We start from the raw sequence: 20,116 nt of genomic DNA, 5'->3' as shown, positions 1-20,116 counted from the left end.
GGTTGGACTCTTAATATGTTGAGAGAGGTCAAATGTGGCTAGTATAGCAGAAAGTTCTTTAGATTTTTTTTCCATGTTATTGTCAACATGAATGTTAATGTCTCCCGTTATGACAAAATAGTTGTAGTCAGTACAAATAACTGACAACAGTTCTGAAAAGTCCTCTATAAATTTTCTATTGTATCTTGGAGGCCTATAAATTAAAACAATAACCTTTGGGTCACCTTTAACTAAAAAACAGAGATATTCAAAAGAGCTAAAATCACCCAGTATAATTTCTTTACACTGAAATAATGACGTAAAAATAACAGCAATACCACCACCTTTTTTCCCTATTCGACACTTGTTCATAAAATTAAAATTTGCTTTTGTTGCCTCATTTAAAATGGTATTACAGCTACTTTCTGTTAACCACGTTTCATTTAGTAACAAAAAGTCCAGATCGTAATGATGTCAGTGTTAATGCTAACAGTCAACGGAAATTTACTATTGACAGACTAGCTTATATTAGCATTTCATCAAAGAGGGATTTACCTTCAAATACAAAATATTCACACACAAAAGCTATAGTAACACATACAGATAGGTAATATAACAATACTCACGGCATATATTCTTCCAAATCAGTGAAAAATGAGTTCATTAACGTAATATCACGACTTTCTTCTTCTACTCTCTTTTTTTTTTTATTATTATTTGTTTTTTTATTATAATATAAATAAGTAGCTCCGTGCATGCATAGCACCACACTGCGCCTAAGAGGCCAAGGCGCACACAGCAGGAACAGCAGATACAGTCAAACAGAGCATCCCTATTGCATGCTACAACCCCAATTCCAATGAAGTTGGGACATTGTATTAAACCTAAATAAAAGCAGAATACAATGATTTGCAAATCATGTTCAACCTATATTTAATTGAAAACACTACAAAGACAAGATATTTAATGTTCAAACTGATACACTTTATTATTTTTCGCAAATAATCATCAACTTAGAATTTTATGGCTGCAACACATTCCAAAAAAGCTGGAACAGGGTCATGTTTACCACTGTGTTACATCACAGTTTCTTTTAACAACATTCAAGTCTTCAATCAAACTACCACACATGTTTTTGGGATATGAGAGGAAACAGGAGTGCCCTGAGAAAACCCACCAATGCATGGGGAGAACATGCAAACTACACACAGGATGTGCCGGGATTTGAACCCCAGTCTCCAGAACTGTGAGGCAGATGTGCTAACCAGTCGTCCACCGTGCTGGCCTTTTCTTTTAACAACATTCCATAAACGTTTTGGGAACTAAGGACACTAATTGTTGAAGCTTTGTAGGTGGAATTCTTTCCCATTCTTGCTTGATGTACAGCTTCAAGAAGAAGAAGAGCAGAGAAGCAAGAGGTTGGAGTAAAAGGTTAAATACCCAGGAGGTGTGTCTAAGAGACGGGGGGAAACTGGAGAAGACCACGCCCATCGATTTTGAATTTCTGTCTACAATTTACCCATAAAAATGGTGTAAAAATAATATATTAACAAAATACTCCCAACGTTGTACTCTTCATAGATCAAGCATATAGAATGATTGCATATAGAATGATTGCTTAAACTTTAGTCTTGGTAGATCAACTGCTTATTGTTCAAACCAACATTTTGTACTGTTTGGCTTAAAATCAAAACGAACAGTTCTAAAAGTCTTGCCATGAACGGATTTTATTTTTACCGCAAAAAGAATTTTAGGTCATATGACCCATTGCACTCTATTGTCAGCGGAGCCACAAAACCTGATACAGAGTGGCAGATTTTCTGTTGCACCTTGCTGGTAGGTGTGCGTGGCTCAATCGCTTGGTGTGTGGCGAAGAGTTGCCACTTGAGTCACATTAGGGCCCATTGCTCTCTGGGCCTAAATTTGGTGGCAACTTTTAACTGCCATTTAATACTGCTCCTCCACAGCTGATGGATGTCGACACTGGGAACGCTACAGCGGAGCTATGGAAGCTCAGGCGCAGTGGGCAGGGAAACTGCTGCACGAGTACCAGAGGAGGGCCGAGTCCTCTGGGTTTCCTAGTCCACATACTGAGAGGCCCGAGCCACGCAATGATTCACCTGCAAGGACACCTCGAGGTATGGATGCAGAAATCATTTCAGAATTTCACAAAACAGTGCAAAACTTGATTCTTGGATAGTTGAAACTTTCCATCCCCCTATTTTTTATACCACTTGACCTTATGAGTTGGAGCATTATCCAGCTGACTTTGGGCGATACGTGGTGTCAGTTAGTAGGCCTACATCCTGGACTGGTCGCCATTCGGTTGCCGGGAACATATAGACTAACACATTTCGAGTTTAATCTTACGTGAACCTTATTCCTAGATCAGACTACAGTATTTCAGCCTTGTTATTAGCCTTATATGCTATCGTGGCCGATTTCGCAGATCGTGCTCGACACAGTTTGTCGGCAAGGAAAAAACTTCTTGTAGCGTGACAGAATCCACGACCAACGATTTGGCTCTACGATAGCCCTATGACGCCAAAATAAAAAGTCTAGCATGTTGAATTTTAGGGTAAATCTTTCATGTAGTGTGACATATGAACGAGAGCTCTCCAACAGCGCACCTCGACGTCGACCAATAGGGTTGCGTCTTGCGACTGGCGCAGTGCCTCCCTTGCTTGTAGTTGTCAATATTTATTCACATGAACAAACCAATGTTTACTGAAGCTTTAGAGCACGACTCGACAGAACACCATGTTAACGTGCAAACGTTAGTGCTAATATTAACTGGCTACATAAAGTTATGCTACCTGCTTGTGAGCTGTATTAAAATGATGTGACTATACACTATAGTGCCAAAAGTATTTGCTCACCTGCCTTGACTCAGATATGAATTTAGGTGACATCCCATTCTTCATACATGCAAATCAGTCACCTTTCAGCAAAGGTCACCGTTTTGAACTCAAAATAGGCCATTTACATGAATCGTATAGATCCGATCAGTCGTAGTCAGGCTGTTTCGTATTCCTTGAACGCTGGCAGCTATTGGTAACGGTACTTTTACGCCGTTACAATGATCAGAATGTCGCTCGCTACTTTTATTTATCAATTATTGCTACACGACTTAAATTTCTGCATTGGGTGCTGTTTGCGCCAATCTAATTTAAGTGCTAGTGACATTTAAGTCTAGTTCACCAATCAAACGACAAAAGAAAGTCACATGACCTCACACGTCTTTTATTGGGCTTCCCGGGCATAGGTATGAACACCAAATAAGCCAACCCGGCTGATCGTCATGCCTAAATGTCCACCATTTTGGGAAGGTCATCGTTACCATGAATGCAATGGGGCGGTACTCTTGTTTACATTGAGACGCACAACAACAACAGCTTTCATGTATTATTTGTCTGGCACTGTCTGCCCAAACGTGGATATTTCAGCTCACTTATAACTTGAGAAAACACCGTGCAGTAAATTGGTTGTGGTCCCAGCGGAACCACGAAGCACACGTAACATTGGCGACAAGAGCTGATCCGCTAGTAGATCTTGTATTAATTAGGAAACACGCCTACAATTATCTAATTAGTTTACTGATGTTAATGTTAAATGTATTAAGTGATGGAGCGATGTTAGAGATTATGTCACAATACAGAATGAATTAACTTCAAATTCAGAAATGGCCAATAAAAAAAATATTATTATTATTATTAAATATTGTATTTAATATTTTCCTGGAGGATGCATTTGGGCTTAGCCTTTGAAGTTGGTAATAGTGAAAAATTAAGTGAAACAGACAATGATTTGAGTCAAATCTTTTCCAGAATAAGAGTAGGTAGGTTAATTGAAGACTCTAAATTGCCCGTAGGTGTGAATGAGAGACCGAATGGTTGTTTGTTTATATGTACCCTGCGATTGACTGGCGACCAGTTCAGGGTGTACCCCGCCTCTTGCCTGAATCAGAATCAGAATCATCTTTATTTGCCAAGTATGTCCAAAAAACACGCAAGGAATTTATCTCCGGTAGTTGGAGCCGCTCTAGTACGACAACAGTCATTCAATTGACAGAGAACACTTTGAGACATAAAGACATTGACAAAAAAAAACAGTCACTGAGCAATAAAGGGTTAATAGTTACCTGGTAATGCCGGTACATTTTTTTTTTTTTTTTTTACAATTGTGCAAAAGATGCAGAGTCCTCTAGCACTTAGAGCAGTTGGAATGACTAATATTGCGATAGTCTGGTGCAATGACAATTGTGCAAAGGGCACCGAGACTTCAAGGAGTGTATGCAGTTTAAAGTGATGAGTAGCGCGATAATCTGGGACAATGTTGATTGTGCAAATGTTGCAGATACTCCTCAGTCCGTGTGCAAATAGAGCAGATGCTACTCTGGCATGAGTGGCCAGTATTGGTCAACAACAGATATGCAAATAGTGCAGCGTGGCGAGACTACTACAGTGAGTGCACGAGTAATATATAATTGGCCCCACAGAAATGTGACAACGAACTCAAGTAAAAAAAAAATTGCCAGCATGTTGCAATAGAATTGTAGGTTAGGTGTTTAAGAAGTTGATCGCAAGAGGGAAGAAGCTGTTGGAATGTCTTCTAGTTCTCGTTTACGTTGATCGGTAGCGCCTACCTGAGGGAAGGAGCTGGAAGAGCTGGTGACTGGGATGCGGAGGGTCAGAGAGGATTTTGCACGCTCTTGTCTTAGTTCTGGCAGCGTGCAAGTCCTCAAGGGTGGGTAGGGGGGTACCGAAAATCCTTTCAGCAGTTTTGATTGTCCGTTGCAGTCGGCGTTTGTCCTTTTTTGTAGCAGCACCAAACCAGACTGTGATGGAAGAACATAGGACTGATTCGATGACCGTTGTGTAGAACTGCCTCAGCAGCTCCTGTGGCAGGCCGTGCTTTCTCAGAAGCCGCAGGAAGTACATCCTCTGCTGGGCCTTTTTGAGGACGGAGTTGATGTTGGTCGCCCACTTCAGTTCCTGAGAGACTGTAATTCCCAGTTCGTGGATGGTAAACGCAGAAGTCTGAAGATAGGTGGGATAGACTCTAGCATGCCCGTGACCCTAGTGGGATAAGTGGATCGGAAGAAGATGAATGCTTAAAGAGGAGGATGCTATTCATGTGGCACAGCTTGAAGCAGGCATCAGGTGTAGGTGGAGATGGGTCTGGGTCAATTTGGAGCCCAAAACAAAAAACCAAAGAAATGAGGCAAATTTAATTTTAATCTTACATGTGTACATCAACATGTACTTGAGCGGTGTAAATAAATGTTTTTCTGCATGAAGTTTGTTGATTTTGCCTTATTGTACTCGAGAGAGTCTTCCAGATTGGTTAATTTATGTTAAAATAAAAAACGTTATCTGCGGGGGCCCGGGGGATCCCCCCAGAACCCTCCTACAATATATATTTATATATTTGTCACCTTTTTCCATGCCTTTGGTGTTTGCATGTCTGATTCTTAATCCATAGGGTTTATTATGACTTTGGTCCCTCCCTCTGCATTTATATCAGCCTAAACTCTTCTGGGAAGGTTTTCCACAATGTTTAAGAGTGTGTTTATGGGAATTTATGCCAATTTTTTCCATTTTACCATTTTTGGACGAGAAGGCCTGGCTCTCAGGCTCTGCTCTAATCCATCCAAAAGTGTTCTATAGGGTTGAGGTCAGAATTGTGCAGGCCAATCAAGTTCATCCACATCAAACTCTCCAAACTGATCCCACAAAGTTGGACATTTCCAAATTAGCCCCTGAACTCCAGTGAAAGGAACTCTGAATGCTTCAGCATACCAAGAGATTTTGGAGAGTCAGTTTGGGGATTAACCCTTCCTGATCCAACGTGTCTGTGCACCAGTGCACAAAGGTCCATAAAGACATGGATGAGAGAATTTGGTATGGATGAACTTGACTGGCATGCATAGAGTCCTGCCCTCAACCTGATAGATCACCTTTGGGTTGCTTTCGAGTGGACAGTGAGCCAGGCCTTCTCGTCCAACATGAATGTGTCACCTCACAAATATGCTTCTGGAAGAATGGGCAAAAATTCTCATAAACTCACACAAACCTTGTTGAAAGCCTTCCCACAAGAGGTGAAGCTGTTATACTGTAGCTGCAAAGGGTAGACCGACATCATATTAAACCAGGTGGATTTAGAATGTGCGGCACGGGCCGACTGGTTAGCACATCTGCCTCACAGTTCTGAGGACCGGGGTCCAAATTCTGTTCACGCCTGTGTGGAGTTTGCATGTTCTACCCGTGCCTGCGTGGGTTTTCTCCGGGTACTCCAGTTTCCTCCCATATCCCAAAAACATGCATGGTAGGTTGATTGAAGACTCTAAATTGCCCTTAGGTGTGAATGTGAGTGTGTGAGAATGGTTGTTTGTTTCTATGTGCCCTGCGATTGGCTGGGGACCAGTTCAGGGTGTACCCCACCTCTCGCCCGAAGATAGCTGGGATAGGCTCCAGCACGCCTGCGACCCTAGTGAGGATAAGCGGTACAGAAGATGGATGGATGGATTGATTTAGAATGGAATATCACTTAAAATCCTACAGTAAGTGAGTCAAGTCAGGTGAACGAATACTTGTGGCAATATACTGTACCTCAAGCTGTCCTTGAATGGACAGCCCAAAACGTCATCTTCTGAGCACCACGACGCCACACGTCCCACCCCCCCTCCTCTTTTTGTTCTTTTTTTTCTACCACATTTTGCTGCAATAAATTGTTGGTGTCACCATCGTAATGGGTATATCCGGTTGCGGTGTTTTCTGGTCCCGCCTCCGCTACAGTGTTTGATCTGACAAGATAAAAGCCCAGTGATCGTAAAAGATGGGATACGGTGATATCATAATAAATGTCCTGTAGTTTTGCCAGTAGCAAGATCTTATCGCAGTAGTCTGACATAGTCCATTGTTAAAGACCAAATTTGTCTTTTAGTCTGATGCAGGCATAACATGCCAGTTTTTAGAATGGGGAGGAAGCCAGAGTACCTGGAGAAAACACATACAAGCCGAATATGAGGCAGACTTTCTGACCACTAGGTCACAGTGTTGTCCAGTAGAAAACCATTCATTCATTTTCCATACTACTTACATAGAAAATGCTCGTATCCTGGTCGGTGTCATAAAGAAGTTGCAGTACCTGTAGAGAACCAACACAATGACAAATATTATGAAACCTCATACAGAAAGGCCCGAACTTGACACCATCATCCATCCATTCATCAATTTTCTTCTGCTAATTCGAGGCCGGGTCATGGGGGCAACCACTTCATACAGCTCTTCTGGGGGCATCCTGAGGTGTTCCCAGACTGATGATTTCTGGTTATATCCTCACAGGTATAGTCTCTCCAGCGTGTCCTGGGATGGAACACCAACAGGCAGCTCTCCAGGGGACATTTTAACCAAAAGCCCAACCCCTCTCATCTGGCTCTTCTAGATGCGGAGGAGCAACGGCTCTACTCTGAGCCCCTTAAGGATTACCGAGCTTCTCACCTTATGTCAAAGGGAGAGCCCGGACACCCTGCAGAGGAAACTAATTTCGGCCCCCTGTACCTGTAATCTTGTTCTTTCGGTCATGACCCAAGGTTCGTGACCATAGGTACAGGTGGGAACTTATATCGACCAGTAAATCCAGTTTACCCTTTCAGCTCAGCTCCTAATTCATCACGACTCCTTCTTCAGCTTGATGGTCACGACCCTCACCACCAGTGTCCACCAACGGGTTCAATGGGTTTCAGCCACGACAGGCACCTACCGCATTACGGCCACAGCTTTGGTCGGCCGCATCAACAATGGAGGCACATATTGTGGCCCACTCAGACTCAATGTCCCCTGCCTATCCTGGGATGTGTGCTCTGCTGGAGGTAGGAGTTGAAGCGCTTTCTGACAGGGGACTCCGCCAGACATTCCCAGCAGACCCTCATAGTACATTTGGGTCAGAACAGCATCTTCCTTCACCATTGGAGCCAAAAGACCATCAGGTGGGGATCGGTTGACACCTGCACCCCTCTCTCAACTGTGTGTCCAAGACATGCAGCTGCAAGTGCGATGACGCAACCACAAAGTTGATCATCGAATTGTGGCCTATGGTGTCCTGGTGCCAAGTACGTATGTGTATGGACACCCCTATGTTTGAACACGTTGTTCGTTATGGACGATCTGTGACCAGCACAGAAGTCTAAAAACAAAATACCACTCGGGTTTGGATCGAGGAGGCCATTTTTCCCAATTACACCCTTCAAGTTCTCACTGTCATTGCCCACATGAGCAATGAAGTCCCCCAACAGAACTTTGAATTTTCCAGTGGAAGTACTTTTCAGCACCCCTCCAATGACTACAAAAAGGGTGGGTTCGCTGGGCTGCTGTTTGGTGGATAGTTGTAAACAACAGTCAGAACCTGTCCCCCTCACCCAAAGGCGGAAGAAGGCTACCCTCTCGACTACCGGGGAGAACCCCAACATACAGGCACCGAGCTGCAACAAGTGTGCCCAAACCTGCTCGTTGCCTCTCACTAGGGGCAACTCCAGAGTGAAAGAGAGTCCGACCTCTGTCAAGAAGATGGTACAGGAGCCCAAGCTGTGTGTTGAGGCAAGCCTTATATCTGGCTAGAACGTCTCAAGCTAGCTTCTGTAGCCATGGATCAGACCACCAAGGTCCCTGCCTTCGACTGCTGCTCAGCTCACGATGTGCCCAACCCCCTTGACTGCTCCAACTGGTGGTGGGTCCATGGGAAGAGGGACCCCCATTGTCTTATCAGGCTGTTCCCAGTCACGCCCCATGGGTGCAGTACCGGCCACCAGGTGCTCATCATTGAGCTCCACCTGCATGCCTGGGTACAGAGGGGGGCCCTGGTGACTGATTTCCAGGTGAAAAACCAGGTCCAAATATTTTAACTTTGATAGAGGATACAGAGCTGTGCTTTGTATGGTCCCTCAACTAGGACCTATTTGCTCTGGGTGATCCCACCAGGGGCATAAAGCCCATGAAAACTGAGTTAATAGAGTCACTGGGACACACAACACCCTCCACCACAGTAGGGTGACGGCTCAAGGACAGAAGGACATGAAACTAATGACTTGAAAAACATAAAAAAACATGACAATTCTTACTCAACTTTTTTTTCTCTTCCTGTAATCAAATTGTATTCTCTCGTAATTCAGATGGAACAACCAGCCCAAAGTCAAATCTCTCTGACAAAGAACCAGCAGCCAGAAACAACTCTTGTGCGTGTCCTTCAAACTTAACACTGAAGAGGTTGCGGTCAAGCTGTATGGTGGTCCGGATGGATGATGTTGACATTCACCAGGCAAGATTTTATCATGCTCTGATTTGATTTACCTCTTACTGTTCCTCTCTGCAAGCAGTCAGTTATTACAACAACCTACAAACTTTAGCACTTGATGCTAACGGCGGATGATGCCAAGCGGCTTGATGCTAACAACATAAATGCTACAGATAGTTTTATTATAACGCAGGGGTACTCAAATTAGCAACATGAGAAGTGGCTGCCATCTTTGTGTAATTTTCTACAAAACTGGAATGAGCACTTCAAACACCTCTAAAATCCTCCATAACAAATACATTCATGACAGAACAATTCACTCCTGAAATACCTGATCTATTCTACTGCATTAATTGCTCTTCTCATCAATATTGTTGTATTTGCACGAGTTAAGTCAAGTTCTAAGGGTGACACCTTTTGAAACATCAGAGTAATTTTGACAAGTCAATGTCTTGAAATTTCAGCCCGTACGTGTGATTGTTGGGTATTTTTAACTGAAACTAAAATTAAACAATCGAGGAGATATGTTGAGAAATAATTGTTTTATTTATTTTTTTACTCTAATTTTAAGGCGTTTTCTGAACAGATTTTTTTTATAGACAAAATTACACAAAAACGTTCCCTAAAAAAGGCATTGTTTTCCTGACACAAAAACACTCAATTTCTGTTGAACCCATCAAACCCAATTTTCAAAATTCTTGGTCTGGTGTAGTCAGTTTTAAGTGTCTGTTCGAACCAGACCCCACAATTTGACAGACTTTTATTTTTGGCAAATCTTGTCACATTTCTTCTCACATATAAATCTTAAAGGGCCATAACTTTTTCAATGAGTCAAGGGCCAGTTTATTGAGGTTGGTCAGCCCACATGCGATAATACTTTTCATTCAAAACAACAACAAAAATACAAACAAAAATAAAATGTAATGCCCGTTTGACATAAATTAATGTATGTGTGTTCGTGTGTGCATGCGTGCGTGTGCATGTGTATGTATGGAAGACCAAGAGAGCCAAAATTAAATATCAATTAATTCATTCATTCTCTCCCGCTTATCTGGAGTCTGCTCAATGTCGGCTCAATGTCGACTCAATGTCCCCGCTTCCCCCAGGACTTGGGCGAAGTTCTGCTGGAGGTGGTAGTTGAAACTCCTTCTGACAGGGGACTCTACCAGACATTCCCAACAGACCCTCACAATAGGTTTGGGTCTGCCAGGTCGGACCGACATCTTCATCTCGTACCAGAGCCCAAGCTGTGTGTCGCGGTGAGCCAAACTATATCTTGTCGGAATTCCTCAACCTCCACACCAGCTTAGGTTCCTTCCCTGCCAGAGAGGTGTCATTCCATGTTGCGAGAGCCAGCTTCTGTAACAGGGCATTGGGCATTAGACTGCCAAGGTCCCTGCCTTCTGCCGCTGCCCAGCTCTCTGCGTGCCTGCCACAGGTGGTGAGCCCATGGGAAGGGGGATCTACGCTGCCTGTTCGGGCTGTGCCCGACAGGGCCCTATGAGTGCAGGCCCGCCACTAGGCGCTCGCCATTGAGCCCGACCTCCAGGGCTGGCTTCAGAGGGGGGCCCCGGTGACCCACGTTCAGGCGAGGGAAAACGTCTTTATTTGTCGTCATAAGGGGTCTTTGAGCCATGCTTTGTCCGGTCACTCACCTAGGACCTGTTTTCCATGGGTGATCCTGCCGGGGGCATAAAACCCCAGACAACTTAGCTCCTAGGATTGTGGGGACACACAAACTCCTCCACCACGATAAGGTGACTGCTCAGTGAGGGGTAAATACAGATGTGGGGCCAAGTCATTGCTTTGGAAGTCAGAAGTAAGTCTCAAGTCTTTGCCCCGAAGTCCTGAGTCAAGTCCCAAGTCGAGACAGGCAAGTCCCGAGTCAAGTCTCAAGTCGAGACACCTTGAGTATCGAGTCCTTTCGAGTCATTTTAACAACAAAATAAATAAATATTTTAATATATATACATTTATATATTTAATTGTCTATATTATATACCACATTTATATATTTAATGAACTGTATTTTAAAATCAATCTTTGTTTATTGCCCCTTCAAAACCAATCGATAGTACGTTTTCAGTTATTCTATGAAAATGCTATGCTATGACTTACCTTTTCTCAGTTTATTTCTGAAGTGACATTAAACAGTCCTAATAATAAATAAGAATTTGCATCCAGCCGGGCTGCAATTAGTACCGTAATTTCTCATGTGTAATGCGCACCCATGCATAATACGCACCCCCAAAGTTGACCTCAAAATTCAGGAAAACACTTCTACCTATGTATAATGAATTTTTATAATGCATGATTTCGCTTCTACTCATATGATCAAAACACGATTATATGTATATTATTAGGTTTTTTTTTCAAAGAATTATTCTGAAGTTAAGCACTTTATTTGAACACTGAAAACTTTATTTTTCTTTACTTTACTATTTTGAAATTCACAGCCCTATTTTTATTGAGTAAATGAGAAAACACACAGTTGTGCTCATACGTTTGATTACCCAGGCAGAATTTGTAAGATGTGTATAATACTTTAAAGAAACATGACGGGCCAGGCGAAACACATTTTATTTTATTTTAATGGGATGCAAATGAAACTGTCAAGCATTTCAGAAAAGCATGATCATTAAACAAAACATAACCATAAAGAAATTAATGATGGTTGTTGTTCAGTCATTCGTATATATATATTTTTTTAAAACTATTATTTCACAAATCTGCCAGGGTATGTAAACTTACAAGCACAACTGTACATATATGCAGTCATACGTACCCCTGTCATAGTGGAATGAAAGTGTAGGCTACACATTTTTCATAACCTCGAGTTCGCGGTGCCATATTGGAATGAAAGTGTACCGCTTTTTCATAACCTCTAGATGGCGGCATACATTTATAAAATGTAAAAGTTTTTTTTTTTTTAACTTTCCCCTATACCTATGTATAATGCGCACTATTGACTTATGACAACTTTTTGGGGAAAAAAATACACATTATACACGAGAAATTATGGTATAAGTATTATACTGACAATTCTATCAGAATAATCAAGTATAAGGTGCATATAGCAGGAAACTGCATTTTCGTGTCTACAAACATTTCAAATGAGACGATTACAAACAAAAACAAAAATTCCTGTGAGTATTAAAAAGATAAGGCAATTTTTTAAAAAAAGGAACACAAGTTTGTCATCTTGTATAACAAGGCACAATTTTATCTAACTGTGGTATCTCAGTTGGAACACTCGGGGGCACTACATAAAAATATTACGTCGAAAAGAGGCGAAGAAGAAAAGGACACGACGAACAATAAAGAATGTAGTTTCATGTCGAATAGATGCTAGTTTATTCACATAAATGTCTCAGTATCACAAACACTAACCTTGTGCCTCATCGGTGTTACCCACCGAATCAACGTTTTATAGCATTTGTTTCCATCCATCCATCCATTTTCTAAACAGCTTCTCCTCACTAGGGTCGCGGGCGTGCTGGAGCCTATCCCAGCTGTCATCGGGGAGGAGGCGGGGTACACCCTGAACTGGTTGCCAGCTAATCGCAGGGGACATAGAAACAAACAACCATTTGCACTCACAGTCATGCCTACGGGCAATTTAGAGTCTCCAATCAATGCATGTTTTGGGATGTGGGAGGAAACCGGAGTGCCCGCAGAAAACCCACGCTGGCACGGTGAGAACATGCAAACTCCGCACAGGCGGGGCCGGGGATTGAACCCGGGTCCTCAGAACTGTGAGGCTGACGCTCTAACCAGTCGGACACCGTGCCGCGCATTTGTTTCCATCCATTAATTTTTTTTTTTTTTTAAATCACCGGTGCCATGTGAAGTTACTTCTCATGCCAAACTCAGAATCATCTTTATTTGCCAAGTATGTCAAAAACACACAAGGAATTTGTCTCCGGTAGTTGGAGCTGCTCCCGTATGACAACAGACAGTCAATTGACAGAGAATACTTTTGAGAACTAAAAACACAGTCACTGAGCAATAAAAGGTTACCAGTCATGTGGTAATTATTATTGTACTCGGACTGGTTAGCGCGTCTGCCTCACAGTTCTGAGGACCGGGGTTCAATCCCCAGCCCCGCCTGTGTGGAGTTTGCATGTTCTCCCCGTGCCTGCGTGGGTTTTCTCCGGGCACTCCGGTTTCCTCCCACATCCCAAAAACATGCATGGTAGGTTAATTGAAGCCTCTAAATTGCCCGTAGGTGTGAATGTGATTGCGGATGGTTGCCCTGCGATTGGCTGGCAACCAGTTTAGGGTGTACCCCGCCTCCTGCCCGATGACAGCTGGGATAGGCTACAGCACTCCAGTGACCCTTGTGAGGATAAGCGGCTCAGAAAATGGATGGATTGATAAATACTGAAATAAATAAATAAATACTTCATGACAAATGTATTAAATTATGTATTTATTTACTTAACCCTTGGTCTTCCATATGTGGACTCTTGGTGACTGTGTGTTTCTAAGAGAGAACGACAATGCAAATAAGAGAGGAAGAATAACTAAATAAGAGCGAAAGCATAACCAAATAGGAGAAAAAGAATAACCAAATACAGACTGGTAAGCCAATCCAAACATAGGATAAATAATCAAATAACTATATTAACAAATGATATCTCTCAAAAGCAATGTCAAGTTAACTATATTTACATTAACATCGCAATAGCATTATGCTGAAAGACAAAGCACACCTGTCACAGAAATTGACTTAGCGATCCATACTCTAAGTTTCACAAATGAACATCACGTTCAACACTACAAGCAATGGCTAATGCTACTTTAAAAAGGCATTTAAAGTACGCCTGTATGTTCCTACTCACTTAAGTCATTGACGTACACAGCTGAACAAAACTTTGAATCTGGTACACAGGCGACTGAGTCGCAACCTCAGCTTCCAGCCAGTCACCGTGACGTCACTGCCCATGCACAACCCACGTGAAATGGACCGCTTAAATATGAACACAAAAGTTAGGCACAAATATATACACACACAAATGCTTAAAGCACCTACATTGTCGAGAAGAACATATTTTTCCTAACAACAAATGACTTTGGAGTCTTCAGCCAATCTGTGTGTCGTTGGCATGGAGACAAATCCTGATCTACACTTGCTGACCCAACCGAAATGCATAGTAATGGAAAACATTTTTCAATTGGGACAGGCCTCCCACGCGGTTCACCCTGTGCGCCCGCAGCTTCACTTACACAATGAATGGGCTGGTTCTGGTTGACTGCCAACTTCGCTGTACAAAGGGAAATCTGGCTTAGGGCCATATATTACTTGAGAACGCCAGATCTCGTCTGATCTTGGAAAGGATTATAACACTTTGGGGGCCACAAATAGGCATCCGGTCGGGGGTTGTCTATTGAATAACTCTGGTATAATGTATTCTATGTGACCATTCTGTTGTTCTAAATTTTAAATACTTTGCTATGCTATGCATTACTAACATTAATGCCCTCTGTTCATCTATGGACTTTGCTAATAAACAATGTTAGTATACAAAATTTTAACGTACAGAGAATGTATTGTTTAAAATTGATCATGTTTTTTCGTGTATTTCAGTTGTTATTTTCAGGGTCATTCTAAGGACCTTTTAGTTCCCCTTTAGACAGAGTGAGACCCTCCAAGGAAATAGTTTTTGGTTCTGTCATTTTTAATTTTGTAAAGACAAGATTCAGGTTTTCTCTTCTGTCTGTGTGTGTGTGTGTGTGTGTGTTATCTATGATTTTATTTTTCATTTGTTCCCATCCAGGTGTCTACAAAGAGCCGTCAAAAGAAGAAAACACAGACTTTTTTGTCATGTAATCGTAAAGCTTTGCATCTGCCAGATAATGTACCAGCAGTTCATCTGCAATTTACTGAATACTACTTTCCTAACAACCCCAGTTTCTCAGGTAACTGACTTACCCCTGGTAAACCCTGGTTCATTTATAATGTATTTGCTTTCATGTGCATTTTTTTCTTAACTTGGAAGTAGTTCATCTTTCTCTTCTGCAATTTGAACTGAACGCTTTTCTCTTGTTTTCTACTTCCTAGTGCCAACCTCGAATCTGTACGCCCAGGTAAATGGCCTCCAGCTGTCTGTTGATCCAAAAAGTGTGTTGTGGATTAATTTGTTTTCAAGAGGGCTGCTACACACACTGGACCAGGTCAAAGCTTTTTACCATTTGCAAGACGGCAGCAAAGCAGATGAGCATGTTGACATCCGTATGGATGCAGCTCAGCTCAAGGTGAATTGTGAATTTATTTATTTAGTAATTTATTATGTTAACATTTATGTCTGTATGTATGTTGCTTTCCCAAGGTGATGATTCCCCTTGATTCTTCTATATTGGACCATCCAGAGCGTCCTCAGTCCCTTTCTGTTACTGTACCTCAGATGGCTTTCAGCAACACTCGCCACTGTCCCCATGGCTCCAGAGCTGACCTCAGCATTACCTGTGACACCTTTGCGAGCTGGTCTTTCTTCCATCCCAAGCCACCCTGTCCTTACCCCAGAGACCGCAGTGCCTTCTGCGCCATACCATCCATCTTCTTCCAGCACTCTGAAGAGAAACCTTCACCAACCGTTACAAAACAATTAAGATCCCAAGATGTCTGGTCACTAAGCTTGTCACGTGTTGCGCTAGGTTTTGATGGAACTCGAAGACTCCCCAAAGGCAAAACACTCCCTTTTGTGGAACCCTTTGCTATGTCTATATGGATTTGTCAGCCTGCTGCCTGGTCCAGGGGTTCATCATATTACCCCACCAGCCCTAATCAGCACCCCTCAGAACAACTTTCCCATGAAGATGCTTCACTTGCCGATGTCCATATTATGGCTCATGTTATCACTCCAGTCAAGATGTGGCTCAACCACTACCAGTATGTGGCCTTGCTGAGAATGAAGGATTCCATGGCGCGTTTGGGGGTGGAATTAAGTCGGGATCTAAAGGATGTTAAACAGAGTTGTGACCAAAAGTCAAAACCTGCCACAGTTGGTCTTGCCCTGCTGTTGGACTCTGTGGAGGTGGGTCTTCTCTTACCACCAGCTGGCACAGAGCCTGAGGAAGAGGTCCCCCCTACTCCGGTGACTGACAGCCCCAGTCTCACAGACTCTGACATCTCACCTTCTCATCACTGTACAGATTTGATCCCTGAGGACAGCGGGTTAGAAAACGGTGTGTCTTACCTCAGCACGGCCCACACTGCATTTGATCAGGATGAACAACATGGTATGGTGGAGGAGGCATGTGAGGCTGTTGAAGAAGGACTGGAAGGTGATGCGTTGACCATCCTTGAGGACACCCCAGTTCTATCACCTCAGCTCTCACCTGTAAACTCCCACGTCCTCTCCCGAGAGCCTTCCACCTTCAGCCTGGAGGGGGAAATAACAAGTGCCATCAATGTCACCAAAGATGTGACCAAAGATGCCATTAGTGCCTCACTGGACCTAACCAAAGGCGCATTTTCAATAACAAGAGACGCCTTTAGCATATTGAGTCGTGGGTCTGGGATGAGCAAACTGTTCAATCCGCACTCCAAGTAAGTGCTGGTGCTTTCTTGCTGTGCTGGTAACAACTTAGTCAGATGTTTTTGCATCACATGCTTTTATTAGCGCTTGATAATTTTAAAAAGATGAGTGTGTGTTCTTGCACATCACAGGGAACAAGTCCAACATCCAGAAGAGTCCTCCCCCTCCCAGTTGGCCACCCTACAACATCAAATGATGAAGCATTCGCCTTCCCAGCATTCTTTCGACAGCGCTATTTTGGATGGCAGTCTGCCTGATGAAAGCCTCTCTGTGGGCAGTGACATCAGCGACAATTTTGCTGTTCTCATGGAATCAGGTACTTGGAATGTTTTGCCCGTATCACCTTAGGTCTGCAGCACAGCGAGCAATGCGGCCAAACCCGACTGAAGTGTCGCGCAGTGTATTGGATTCAACAACTAATTTTCAGGAGTGGTTGACTGTCTGCCAGTTGTTTTGCTGTAATACAAAATTTGAATCACCAGTGAACAGTGTCGCAACGTTGCAGAGGTAATGATCAAATAAAAAATGGCATGATGTATCGCATGAGCATTCACAACCCAAATATATATACATAGTGAGAGTCAACCGGCCGCTGCCATTGCCAAGTCATATATACACACACACACACACACACACACACACACACACACAGTGCTGTGAGAAAGTATTGGCCCGCTTCTCTTCTTATACTTTTGCATAGTTTCCCTACTTTGTTTAAGATCATCAAACAAATGTAAATATCAGACAAATATAACCCAAGTGAACTTAAAATGCTGTTTTTATATGGTGATTTAATTTATTAAGGAAAAAAAAATATTCTAAGTTACCTGGCCCTGTGTGGAAAAAGTAATGGCCCCCTAAACCTAATAACTGGTAGGGCCATCCTCAGCAGCAACAACTGAAATCAAGCGTTTTCTATAACTGGCAATGAGTCTTTCTCATATCTCTGGAGATATTTTGGCCCACTCTTCCTTGCAGAATTGTTTGAATTCAGCAAAAATTGAGGGTTTTCGAGCATGAACCGACTTTTTAAGGTCATACCACTGCATTTCAATCGGATTCAAGTCTGGACATTGACTAGGCCACTCCAAAACTTTTGTTTTTTTAAGCCATCCAGAGGTTGACTTGCTGGTGGTGGTTTTGGATCGTTATCCTGCTTCAGAACGCAAGTGCGCATCAGCTTGAGGTTACATACGGATGGCTGAACATTCTCCTTCGGGATTTTCTGTTAAAGAGCAGAATTCATAGTTCAATCAATCACATCAAGTTGTCCAGGTCTTGAAGGAGTGAAAGCAGCCCAAGACCATCACACGACCACCACCATGTTTGACTGTTGGTATGATGTTCTTTTTCTGAAAGGTTGTGCTACATTTACGCCAGATGTAATGTGTGATGGTGTATGTATCTGATCGGACTCTGTGTTGGCAGATACATAAAATCAAAGACTCAGACTCAAATGCAAAAAAATTTGATTGGGAAATCCCTAATTTTCTCCAGTCCTGCTCACCATTCGTGGCACCCCTTCATTTTTTGCATAACCTGTATAATATCTACAGAAATAAATGAAATTGTACCAAACCTATATTATCAGGATCATTTAATTGGAGCTCCAAAGTAATTTTACAAAATAAATTATTTTTTTCCACTTAGATATTCTCATTTGAAAAAAAAAAACGGAAAACAGCTCATGCAGCAATATCGGCACCCCTTTTCATATTTGGCTCCACATCCTTTGGTAGCGATGACAGCTGCTAAATGTTTTTTGCATCCATCTATTAGATTTTTGCACTCCTCAGGTTGTATTTTCTCCCACTCTTCCTTTGTAATTTGTTCATCGCTTGAACATTTGCAAGGTTCTTTTCCCCAATGGCAGATTTCAGCTCCCCCGCAAATATTTTAAATTGAATTGAGAGCAGTACTCATTGCTGGCCATTTTAAAACTGTCCATTTTTCCTTTTCCACCATTTCTGTGTGCTTTTGGATGTCTGCTTTGGGTCTTTGTCTTGCTGGTGGACCCATTATCTTTGCCTCAAACCAAGTTTTCTTACACTGGGTAAGACATTTCGCTCTAAAATCTCTTGATAATTTTCTGACTTCCTGATGCTTGTAATACAGTCAAGGCTTCCAGTATCAGATATAACAAAGCATCCACACAGTATTATGGATCCTCCACCATGCTTGACTGTTGGCAGGGTGTTCTTTTCCTTAAAGGCTTCATTACGCCATCTGTAAACATACTGTTTGTGTGCATTGCTAAAAAGCTCTATTTTTGTTTCATCTGTGTGTAAAATGTTGTTTATCATTTGCTCTTTTGTATCAAATGCAAGTTCTCTTGAAAATGTTGTTTCACTTGATTCATTTTCTTCAGGAGATATTCCACATTCAGTACTTAAACTTCACGGGTGCCAATAATGTTGAGCAGACTGTACATATATTTATGTGTATTTTAGATGATTATAAATTACAAACAAAAACCCAAAATTCACCATCTCAAGTAACTAGAATATTATGTAACAACCAATCATGAGAAAATACTTTTCAGAATGCAAATTTGTACATCAAAAATAATTTTCATTGTCTCAAGTGTTTATTGATGCTATATAATGTATGAGTACTGAAAAAATTACATGTTTCTACCAAATTCTAATTTATTGAGCTAAACCTTTACATTTGGTCCAATCCTCCACAGCTTCTGTCAGACCTTTGGTTAAATCATCAGTAGTGTGACTGTTGAGGAGGCCTATCTCATCCATCGGGACTGGATGAGATAGGAGCAGAGAGGCAGAATCTACGCACACTGCGCGCAGTACAAACATTTTAATACAATTCAACCCGCCAAAGTGGCTAATGGGAGTGGCTGTGCTACCTGCCATGGTGGAAACTGACCCGCAAATGGAAGGTTGGCACGTGTTAATGTCAAGCCCTCATTGTAATAATAAAAAGAAAAGAAAAGCAGGTGAGAAATAAAAGGAGAAAATGTGGATATTTCCACGACAGGGTTTCATCCATGGGTACATATTACATTTTAACTGAATAGAGTTTTATTGTAAAACACAACATACAGTATACAAGGTATATACTGTATTGTTACAGCTTGGCACCGCTGCCCGAATGTCACTACGTACCTGGAAACGTAAAAGTGGTGCAACGATACATGTATCTGTATTGAATAGTTTGATACAGTGGTCACGGTTCGGTACGTACTAAATGACAATATGTAATTTTATATTTACTGTATCAACCTCTGACGATGAGGAGCTGTGCTAAGCTACTCTGCCTTATGTCTTATTATTGAGCGCAGATCC

The 20,116-nt window shown here is 42.2% G+C and overlaps 1 protein-coding gene across 1 annotated transcript in view; it reads left to right on the top strand.

Moving 5' to 3' along the window:
• Positions 1 to 20,116, top strand: part of bltp3a (bridge-like lipid transfer protein family member 3A) — a 57,943-nt gene that overhangs the window by 30,832 nt on the left and 6,995 nt on the right. The window contains exons 10-15 of the mRNA XM_061689952.1: positions 1,947 to 2,117; positions 9,149 to 9,294; positions 15,051 to 15,192; positions 15,335 to 15,528; positions 15,603 to 16,822; positions 16,943 to 17,127. Of these exons, the coding sequence (XP_061545936.1) occupies positions 1,947 to 2,117; positions 9,149 to 9,294; positions 15,051 to 15,192; positions 15,335 to 15,528; positions 15,603 to 16,822; positions 16,943 to 17,127 (2,058 nt within the window). The remainder of the gene's footprint in view (positions 1 to 1,946; positions 2,118 to 9,148; positions 9,295 to 15,050; positions 15,193 to 15,334; positions 15,529 to 15,602; positions 16,823 to 16,942; positions 17,128 to 20,116) is intronic.

Source organism: Phycodurus eques, chromosome 1 (assembly GCF_024500275.1).
Source record: "Phycodurus eques isolate BA_2022a chromosome 1, UOR_Pequ_1.1, whole genome shotgun sequence".
NCBI classification, from domain to species: domain Eukaryota; kingdom Metazoa; phylum Chordata; class Actinopteri; order Syngnathiformes; family Syngnathidae; genus Phycodurus; species Phycodurus eques.
The sequence above is the reverse complement of the archived record's forward strand: the minus strand, read 5'-3'. Positions and strand labels throughout refer to the sequence as shown.